Below are 11007 nucleotides of genomic sequence, written 5' to 3'. Positions count from 1 at the left end.
GATTCAATCTACACACTGTGATGCTAAATTTGGCTCCCAGTTGCGCATGCGCACTGGTTTTAGCGTCAGTAAAGTATCTAACACGACCATAAAACTGGCACCCTTAGTCGTCCCAAAGAAAAATAGAATTATAAATGAAAATTGGAAATACTTTTTACCATGCAATAATGTTAATTGTGTGGATACATTATGACGTAGGGGTAGGGATTGAAGTAATTTTACAGACAAAACACATTCTTTATAACTAAAAAAATGGTTTTCGTGGTTTTGACGCCAACCGTTGCTACGGGATCATACATTGTTTCCTATAGCTACAGCACTGCACACTCAACTTTTTTCAAGGCGCATATTTATCTGGCGCCAAAATTTGAATTCAATTTTTGAAACCTTAGTTGTTACGTAATCATTTCTAAATTCTTTTTGTATTGCTGTAGCGAAGAATATACTGAATTTGTTCTAATCATTCTACTACTAGAATGTTTCTAATAACCTCTCGCGACAATTTTGTATCTGTACTCATCGATTTCTTTATTGTAACAAATAATTATATATATATTCTATTTATCAATATAATAAAAAGAAACAGTAAGATTGGTAAGCACTGCGTCAAGCCTCTAGATCGATTACAGCCGATGACATAATTAATAACGTCTATTAGTCCGCGCTAATAGATAAAGGAATCTCGATAGAATTAAAAAGAATGTTTCACCATAAGATTAATCGTAGACTTTATTCACGAAACCCTCTTCTTCAAGCAATAAATATTCGATCGAACAGATTTATTTTCGGATAGCTGTTTCTCGTTATCAATCCCTAACGTTGCGAAAAAATATTTGTTTCCTTTATCGTTTTACGTCGGTGGTCTCAACCTCGAATCGATAAATATCAGAATCACGTTAATTCGAAGTAACCTAATCACAATAATTTGCTCGATTGACTTAGTTCTTTTTTAATCGCAATTCGAACCAGCATTAAGTTGTCACGCGTTAAAATTTTTTAACACTATCCCTGAACCCTTTGCAAAATTTAATTTGTATTTCAGATCAGGCGATCGATTATGTTTAACAGTTTTTCGTGATTTTGGTGATTCGAACGATTCCATCTGAAAACTGCCAAAGTCTGTAAAGTGCAAAGGGTTAACGCCGCAACAAATATTTTTAACGCGCATAAATAATCGAAATATAAACAATTCTATGTTGTGTTGGAATACAATTGTATACAATATCTGTGTGCTCGGGTTCCTAAAACTTGTTAAGACACGTGGAACATTTTCTCGGTCAACTTGTCCGCCTCTACGAAGCCGTAAAATAATAAATCCGCTATCGTAACTCTATTTAATTAAGTACAAAACACGTTCCATTAGTACTTTCGCGTGTTCTACGAATCCTGTAACATCCAAGCACAAGGAAATACGCTAACAATTTATGTATCATACAAGAGATTGACGACCGCTTCGATACAGAATGCGTTAAACATGTTCAGCGTGTGTTTCTATATCTTCAACTAAATCCTTAACCGTGTAGAAGAATGTATGCTCGCGGATGGTATTTCAAATAAGTAAGCCAGATGTTTAAGCACCTCTCGAACAATTTTTCCCACTCGTTTGCTTAGTTATTTGAAATTAACTGTGGACGTGGTTCTTATAGAATGGTAAACTTAACAAACGATTCGATTACTAATATTTACAGGGAATTAATGTAATATGAGTGATATAGTGATATAGATTGAGAATATATGGAACTACAGCCATTAATGATTGGAGCAAGTGGACATTTAAGCCAGTACGGACGATACTGTTCCTCTTGTCCCATGTTTTATGCGTGCATAAAAGGCATGCGTGAAACCACAATCAGGTTCGCAAACGGTTCGAGTACAGCCGTTAAAATTCGATTCAACTCTCTCGTTACGTTCTGTAATTACATCGCACCAAATAAAATGATGTTTAATGTTATCAACTTTTTAATAATAACGCGGATACCTGAACTTGAACTCGATTACTTCGAGTATCTATCGAAAATGCTTTTCATTTGCTTCGTACGCAAAGGTGCGTACAAGGGCATTGGTACTTTGGGTAACAAGAAGATTAAACAAAATTTGGGAGTTGTTCGGATGACCTACGTTCGCAAACTCGCATTTTTTTCCTGATCAATTGTCTGTACAGGGCTTCGAGTACACTTTTAAGCTGTCTGTTGCAACTGACCTATGGTATACCTATACCATTTGTCTAATGCTCTGTCGCACTTTTACTGAAACTTTGGGAGAAGTGAAAGTAGCAAAAGCTGTAAAAAAAAAAAAAGTAAGAAAGCAGTAGTACAGAAAATGTGCTACGAATTCGTAAGATTTCTAGAGCTGTCCCCTTGTTGGCTGTTCTCAGCCATCGGGGATAGTACCGACGAGCTTTTGACACTTTCCATTCTCTGAACGTTGGTTAAGAATGGTATCCTGAGACTTCAGAATGCGAGGTGGAGGTTTGTTTAATCAGTGATGGAGATCTGAGCAAATCCTATTAACGCTTTGTCGTCTGGCACTTCGTTGGCTGCGTGACCAGAGTTCTAGAAACATTAATTTATAATTTATCAATTTTATACTAAAGCCAATACTAACCCTCAGACTGCGAAGGGCGTTTCGTCTTATCATTTTCCGGCAAAAATCGTCGCGCAGTCAAAAGGTTAATACACCTTGGATTAAACATTGACATTTTACCAATGAAAAGGTTACTGTCCGCAACTGGCCAGCGCTGTCTATTAGTTTTTGTAAATTCGCCGCTATTACAACGATGTCCTTGCCATCGACTAAGCCTGCTCCGACTAGTTCTGCTGCGATGCCTTCTGCAGAGTCTACGCCGACAGCGAATTCGAATCTAATGTCGTTGAGCTCTCGTTTCTGGTTTCTACAATAGACAAAACGTCCAATGTAGTTTAAAATCGCGTTTCAAATTACTTATTGCAATAGTTAACTTATCGCAGATTGTGAAAGCATTAGTGGACGGTGGTTGTGGAGACAAGGTTAAGAATAAGACGGGAGCATGCGTACTCGGGGCTGTCTTCGAAGGTGAAATGTGTTTCAGGGCGCCTGGAATGGAAACGGAAAGGAATCGACAGGGAAATTGGGAGGATATAAGATAACTGGAGCAGTATCTAAGTGAAAAAATGTTCAGCACCACCCACCGTAATCTTAACACCAAGTTTATGGGAACATTCTGCTCGGTGGCTTGCACAACAAGTTGACTTGGCGCCGATTTCACTTGCCCATAGAACTCTTCGTCAGGTTCCTCCTCGCTACTGGGATTCTCGATTGTGTTGACTGGCAGAGTCTCTTTGCCTTCGTCGCCGCTGGACGCGCCGCTTTCTTCCTCTTCCGAGGACCAAACCCACTCGCCTGTGACCGTCCTGTGGAGACGACCAGACGTGCCAGGTTGTCTTTTCGAAGCCTAGAAATCGATACGATAATAACTATGACGAGCCAAGCATCGAAGCGTTTAGAGAATTATTGTGATCGAACAGAGAATTGAGCAGAGCCGTTCGATGTCGGAACGTTTACCTTCTGCACGCGGGTCTCGAGACTGGGACCAATGGCTACCAAGGTTTGTTGCAGGTATTTCTTGTCTTTCGCCTTTTTGAAGAAGGGATGCTTCAGCAACTCTGTCGCTGTTGGTCTGAAAAATTGTTCAACGTTGACGATTGCTATCTAAATGTTTTAGCAATGATAAATTTTCATTTCTACCTCTTGGTCGGGTCCTTTTGTAAACAATCGACGATCATCTTTCGGAATGTTTTGCCGTACGCTTTGTATTGATCCTTATCGTCGGCGGCGGTATCCAAGGTCGGTGGATCGTTCTGCAGCGTCAACATCAACACCTTCATGGGTGGATACTTGTGGTACGGGGCTGTGCCACTGGCCATTTCAATCGCGGTGATGCCTAGCGACCAAATGTCTGCTTTGAAGTCGTAGCCGTGGTCCTGTAAAGTCACGCGCATATTATAATTGATTTTACAAGGCATCTGTTGGACTGGAACGCCAATAACACGGTTAAAACATGCTCGTTAGCGTAACATGCTTCGCCTGATTCGTAAATAAACTTTTATGTACTCGTTTACAACATTATAACGTAATGTATGTATCGTTTGATAAATACAACAATTACACGTCATACATCATGCTTCGAATCTACGATTGAACGTAGCTTTGCAAATGATTTTGTTAATATTAGAATATTTTGTTTCGTGAAAATAAAAGTAACATAACAAAATTAGTTTCATGCCTCTATTTTTTTAACATTTTTTAATATTTAAGGAATAGGGTGCTAAACAAGTGCAAGACAAATATCGACACAAAAACGCAAGCTAAGAAGATGTAATGTTACTTTCCTCTCTCACCTGCTCCATGACCTCTGGTGCCATCCAGCACGGTGTACCCACAAAGGTGTGTCTGACTTTCTGTCTGCTTAAGTCTCGACCCGTTGCGAGCCAAGCACTGACGCCAAAGTCAGCGATCTGCACCGTGCCATCTTCTCCTAGTAGGATATTACCGGCTTTTATGTCCCTAATATTATTCTGTTATTAAAATTTGTCTATATGTACAAGGGCATCGAATACATTAGCTTCATTGGAAGCATCAATTTAAAAAAAAAAAAAGACTAACTATAATTTATAAATAGACCGGAGATCTTTATGCAAAATAAAATCTTTGCAAATGTACCTATTTTACATACCAAACATACCAAATTTCCTATAATAACGCATAGAGATCCGCAGTCTACCGATAAAATATGACTAGAGCAATCAGAAGAGGCAAAGAAGGAACTGTTCAGAGGTACCTGTGTATTTGCCCGTTACTGTGAAAGTATTCAAGGCCTTTGAGCACCTCTCGCAACACTGTGGCTATCGTTGCCTCGTCGAACACTCCATGCTTGCAATTAGTAGTTCTCGTTTTATGTTTGATAATGTCCAATAGCGAACCACCCTCCAGCAACCTGAGAACAAGCCAGAGCTCCTCCTTCACCACGAACGATGTGTAATATGTGACGACGTTTTCGTGATTGCAGGAGGACATAGCCTGTATTTCTTTCTGTAAAAGATCAAACGTACTTTAACATAATGAATGCGTTTCAATATTTATTTAATCATAGAGGATTGAATATTCAGAAATATATGAAACTTCAAATGCAGAAATCAATACAGAAATGTAATAATGCAACGTTATCTTATCGAACGATCTCTTTCAGATAACTCGCAATCGATAATTTCGATAATAATCTGAATCGCGTTTCTCAGAATAGACAAAACGATTTATTAGCAAATTTTGCGATTGCTTTCGATTAAATTAAATACAACGAGCCTCACCAGAAGCTCGTCCATGCTCGTGTTCCATTTCTCCAAGTTTATTCTCTTGATCGCGCATTTTTCCTGCCGTGGAATACAAAATGCTGCGTGTACTACCGCGGTCGCACCCACTCCTGCAATTAAATAGAAAATATTATTAAATGTTTCTTGATAATAATGAATTGCAACAGAAATAAATTTGCAAATAACAATGCAAACAGACAGTTTACTAGTCCAAGTTTTCTTTTGTAAAAAGAGAGCTATAGAGAATGTAATTCTCTATGAATACAAATAAATGGAATCAAGGGAAATCTGGCTCTAGAAACGAATAACCTTCTCTATGTTCATTTTCAGATTTTAACAAATTATATCTGAGCAACAACGCAGCCAATAATTGTTATCTTTTCTTAAATGGTTTATAATATTGGTCTTTGTAACATATTAAACTTTCAGCAACTTCCTAAATTGTGTTTTAATTTAAATTGGAAGAATCTGTATATTCCATAAGGGTCTGCGTTAAAATTAGAAAATTTGGCATCGTTTCTTATAAAATTGGGGTGGTTAATGTAAATGGAAACAGGCTCGCATGATTCATATTTGATCAAAGAACAAGCAAGTGAAGTTTTGTTAAAGATCCACTGAACAACTACTTTAATGCTACCTCTCGTACGTTACTCCGAAACGCTTATCGTAAACGTCATACCATCGAACATTTCTAGTATTTGCTACAAGAGAAATAGTTTTTGTTTCGCGATACCCTTGTAATCTTTTGACCTCGTGCCAGTTCACATTCGAGGTAATTCCGTATGCGGTATAATCGTTGTCTCGCTTTTCGCAGCAGGTTAAATAGGTTAGGACGTACGAGACACCGGTATACGGTGCACCCTCGAGTGCGAGCGAGACGGAGACCACAGACAGCAGGAGCGAGAGAGAAGGACGCGTAAACGCGAGCAACGTGTCGCGATCCAATCCAGCGTCACGTTTCGCGTCGAAATAACATCGACGATCGCTCGATCTCGCGTTTTTATGTAACGTTCCTCTCGAGGAACTCGTTGGGTAACGTCAAGAAGACCAGAAAACGTTTTCGTCGTCCACGACCCGGTGATCGTATCTCGCTGCACCGAAGGGTTATCGTAGAAAAAACGTCCACGGGCCCGTTGGTCATCCGGAGCGATGGAAAAAGCGAAAGGGTGACGTTACTCACCAATAACCTCTTTGAGCTCGTAGTCGTCCTTGGTGTTCGGCCAGCCCTGCACGACCGTGGTGGAGCTTGAGGACGCCATTTTGTTCGCCAGTGCCGTGCCAAGGCGCGCGTGCTTGCTGGCACCTCGGGCGCCCCGCGCGAGCAGTAACACGCCGCACTTGCTGCGAACGCTATTGTTAGGTGTTTTAGGCTCACGTGGACTTCTCGTATCGACGCCTGCGCGAACGTCGACGCTCGTCGCGGCGCTCTTTGGAGGCGTCGAGGAACGGAAGGACTTCTGTCTGAAGATCCCTGGGGAACAGGAGGGCAGGACGTCGGGCGAAATTTTTCTGCGAAAAATTGGCCAATATTTTCGGTGAAAGATCTTGTAGTTTCATTTGCGTATTTATGCTTGATATGTTTATGAAGAAAACGATTCAGTTTTTCACGAAAAATTGATAGAAAGTTTTTCTCTAAAGTGGAAAACCGATTTTTTTTTTAATGGGAGAAAGATTTTTTGAAGAATTCCCAAAGGGATCCTTCGATTTTGGTCTAAATCTAACATTGAGTAAATAAATATAAAATTATATATTAATTGTACAAATGCGTAATATAATAGTTTTGCACGTTTAATGAATTCGTAATATACGGACCTGACTCGATAGCCAATGAACGTCTGGCTTTTACTGCGCGTGCGTTAGTAGACGAAGATGGATAGTACTCAGATGGATTCTGTCTTTGTCTACCAGCGCATGCGTGCAACCGCATAGTCCCGCGCGCCTTTCGAATATCTTAACGTTAACTCATAAATTATGTTAAATTTACTAACTCGATTATTTTCTTGTAATATTTTGTAGTTGCTACTGCTATGTAATATATACATGGTATAAATGCGTGATATAACAGCTGTATACGTTTTATAAATTCGTAATATACAAAGTTAATTCTACAACCAATTAATGTCTGACTGCGCGTGCGTTAGTAGACAAAGATAGATAAGGTACAGCGGTGTATCTTCTCTTTCCAACAGTGGGACCCTGCTCTATCTATAATATCTATACAATATCCTTATGATGCACTTATCTTACAAATTGAAAATTTTAACGATAAATTTGAATGAAATTTCGAAAATTCTTATGCATATAGAGTTTCTGTCCTGACCTATAGGCGCCAATTGATTGTCTATAGAACCGATCTAATATCGTAGAAACGTGCCCCAATCTCTCAAATATTTCTGAAAAATCTCTGTCAGGGCTTTACTCACGGTGCTCCACCAGGTGGGCGTCGAGTGGCCAGAGATTACGATTTATCCGACATAAGCACTGCAGTCTGGCGCGCGGGCTACGCCGCTACTGGCGAACAGTTGGAAATATTTTTTCGGGCGAGAGAAGGAGCGTCGCGTGATACGTGACCGCGATATTAAGGTTAATCCTGGCCCGTCTGTCAAAGTGGAATCCCACCATAAACTTGGTCGACGGCATGCTTGTCGCGATTAGTAATTGAAGTGCTTTCATCGTCGTTCGCGCGTGTATCGAGAAACGCGCGGGAAAAGGACGGCCGCCATGTTGGAGAAGGACGGAGAAAGAAGGAGGGGCGGAGAAGCGCGCCGAGTGGGAGCGAGACGGAGATACGCAGCTGCGTAGCTAGGAGGGGGGTGCCCCCAGAGCTCGAGGACCGCGAACTTTGTAATTAGGGATGAAAGAATTGTTTGTACGTTGTTAATTTGAATAAATTAATATGTAAAATGACACGAGTCCCGTTTATTTAGTCATGAATTCTTCAGAGTAGTCGAGTTTTGCTTGTTAACGTTTGTTGAGATTTAGTGGGATGAATTAACTCAGCAATTAAAGTATTATTTCATATTTAACGAGACAGAATTGTTGATTATGCCCCTGCAGGGGCGGAACAATTGCAATGGGATCAGAGTCAGCATGGCAGAGTGTACAAAGAAGGGAGCAAGGTAATAATAAAACAAATAAGATACGAATAAAACAAATAAGATACGAATAAAACAACGAAAGGAGAAAGAAAAATATGGCTACCATTGGATAAATATCGAGGGTTATAACGTCATAAGTAGATCGCAGAATTCGATTCAATTAAACGGTAGGTAATCGAACGCGCCGCGCGATATCAGATTTTGCCATTTACACGAGGATCAATTTTTTTAATTTCGAAATGACAGATAAAACCGACGTGTTTGGATCCTGTCCATATAAAATAAGCTCAACGGATGCGCGTAACTACGTCAGTGAGTTCTCGTACGGTTTCTAACGAAAGTGCCTTTCAGGAAACGGAAGCGCGAAGGAGAAAACCATGATACGACTGAGTTACCTTCTGGTGGTAAGATTTTCAAATGTACACGAACATTCACTTACGGAAATCTGAACACATCCAAAATATTTAAACGATACAAAGTAGCAAGCTATCAAGTAGTAAAACGACTTGGAATTGTTTATTAATTTGCGATACGAGTTAACGAAGGAAAGAACTGTTTGATGAAAACAACGGGAAACAAATTGTCACGAGTGCTATTCCAAAACGTTTGCAACACGCAACGTTGCTCCTCGCTTATACAGGGTGTCCCAAAAATGTTGGAGGTCCTTGAAAGGTGTGGTTCGGGAGGTGATTTCAAACAACTTTTTCCTTTGCAAGAATGTCGGATGGGGCTTCGTTAAGTAGATATTAATAAAAAAAACACGACCAATCAGAGCGCGCGGATACCGTTGGAGCGGCCGAGGTAGCGTAGCCTTCGCTACCGCGATCGCTCCACCGGCATCCTCGCGCTCTGATTGGTCGGGGAGCGCGGTCGCCTCGCGCTCTGATTGGTCGACGTTTTCCCTTAATATCTCCTCAACGAAGCTCCATCCGACATTTTTGCAAAGGAAAAAGATGTTTCAAATCACCCCTTGAACCACCCTTATCAAGGACCTCCAACATTTTTGGGACACCCTGTATATCGTGCCCGCGGCCTTTAAGAACTTTAATTATCACGAACGTACTGCTACGTCATTAAGAAAACTCGCGTTGTTTACCATCGAATTATTGCTACGTCTACGCGTCTTCTCGAGCCGTAATAACTCGTTTAAGAGGATGTTAAACGGGCTTGTTAATTTGCAGCCGTGAATTGCGATTAAATTTAGTATTTCCAGGTCTAATTTTACCGGTGTGCGTACAACTTCGACAAACGGAGGCTATTAACGCGTTTAGCGAATGCTAGGCAAATATTATGACGATACCATTCGATGGGAAATTGTATCGAAAATAACTCTATCACGCGAAAAGTACGAAACATTCTCTTCGCTGCACATAGGACCTTTAATTGTGGGTCGTACAATTCTTTGACTGTAATAATAATTTTCTGAGAAGAAAATTAAGATTCCAGTTAGCATTCTTTAATTCGTGTTATTATGATTACTGGATGATATTGTAGTAATATATTTTTTTTTTATGCGTAATTAAAGAATTTGGATTCAATTTAAAATAAAATTGCAACGGCGACGAAAGAACACGCGAGCACGATTCACGATCCCTCATTACGGATCCAGACGGATGCGAATACCTTTGAAATTAGTATGTCACGTTTCGCAACAAGTGTCTTCGCGACACACCATCGTGAATTGTAAATTTCTACGAAACAAATGGAAACGTTGGTCTAACTTGGAAATAATAACTATGCAGTGGCACGACGTTGGACCGAAATTAAACACGAATTGTTCCCCGTAAAGGGTTATTCGTTCTTCTCTTGTAAATCTATTTAATTATATTTTCTAATTGTCATATATATTCTTTGGCTGTGGTGGCTGTGGAGAGAGAGAGCGAGAGAGGAGAAAAGGAAGGGAGCGTTTCGTCTTGGGCCTGCTGATAGAATAACTTTATATATAAACGTTAGGCGGGACCGAGGACTTGTGAGAAACATACGATGGTGTCCCTCTAGTGACGAGGACAGGAAGTACCACCACAATTCTATACATATTTTTTCAAGTGGTATTTGACAATTAAATTTAGTACATTCTCACCATATTTCCATTTGTTGACATTGCTACCACTGGAATTTATTCTGATTTTATTTGTCAGCAAGACTCGCAAATGGCCTACGTAAAACTTAAAGTTACTCGAATGCGATGTAGGTAAATTAGCGACGGTTGGCGTAAGCTATAGAAGAATACGTGCGCACTCACCTATTTCTGCCTAGCACCAAAGTCGTCAAGAACCTGTTGTCTTGGAACTTCAGCCTCTCTTCTTCCGTGGATATAGGCGCCGCGGCGCCAAGAGTGGTTTTGCGTTGCCTCATGCCGCCTGCAATTCTGCAACCACAGAAACGCCTCTGTCAGGCTGGTTGCATATCGTCAGGCGTCGCGGTTCAACTCCCAGATCAGCAGGACAAATTATTTAAAATACAGATAGCACACTTAATACCATCAACTCATTGTTGAGTACTCCTAGCAAAGAGTGGTTGAAACTTTTGCATCCAGATGTTAATTTTAAAATTAATATCAACTC

General features: G+C 40.4%; 2 protein-coding genes across 5 annotated transcripts in view; one reads left to right on the top strand and one right to left on the bottom strand.

Moving 5' to 3' along the window:
- Positions 1–511: 511 nt before the first annotated feature.
- Positions 512–11007, bottom strand: part of LOC128881940 (serine/threonine-protein kinase OSR1-like) — a 14000-nt gene continuing 3504 nt past the window's right edge. For all 3 annotated transcript variants that reach the window (XM_054133397.1, XM_054133396.1, XM_054133395.1), the window contains exons 2-11: positions 10686–10811; positions 6526–6854; positions 5343–5455; positions 4817–5067; positions 4370–4542; positions 3724–3961; positions 3541–3655; positions 3168–3430; positions 2704–2890; positions 512–2552 (exon numbers count right to left, since the gene is read on the bottom strand). In XM_054133397.1, the coding sequence (XP_053989372.1) occupies positions 2475–2552; positions 2704–2890; positions 3168–3430; positions 3541–3655; positions 3724–3961; positions 4370–4542; positions 4817–5067; positions 5343–5455; positions 6526–6854; positions 10686–10811 (1873 nt within the window). In that variant the 3' untranslated portion in view covers positions 512–2474. The remainder of the gene's footprint in view (positions 2553–2703; positions 2891–3167; positions 3431–3540; positions 3656–3723; positions 3962–4369; positions 4543–4816; positions 5068–5342; positions 5456–6525; positions 6855–10685; positions 10812–11007) is intronic.
- LOC128881948 (uncharacterized) overlaps positions 7770–11007 on the top strand; it is an 8992-nt gene continuing 5754 nt past the window's right edge. The window contains exons 1-2 of one of the 2 annotated variants that reach the window (XM_054133417.1): positions 8232–8464; positions 8795–8847. In XM_054133417.1, coding sequence (XP_053989392.1) covers positions 8419–8464; positions 8795–8847 — 99 coding nt within the window. In that variant the 5' untranslated portion in view covers positions 8232–8418. The other variant, XM_054133418.1, reaches the window with a different exon arrangement.

Source organism: Hylaeus volcanicus, chromosome 9 (genome assembly GCF_026283585.1).
Source record: "Hylaeus volcanicus isolate JK05 chromosome 9, UHH_iyHylVolc1.0_haploid, whole genome shotgun sequence".
In the NCBI taxonomy this organism is placed as follows: domain Eukaryota; kingdom Metazoa; phylum Arthropoda; class Insecta; order Hymenoptera; family Colletidae; genus Hylaeus; species Hylaeus volcanicus.
Note: the sequence above shows the minus strand (reverse complement) of the source record. Positions and strands in the feature narration are given on the sequence as shown.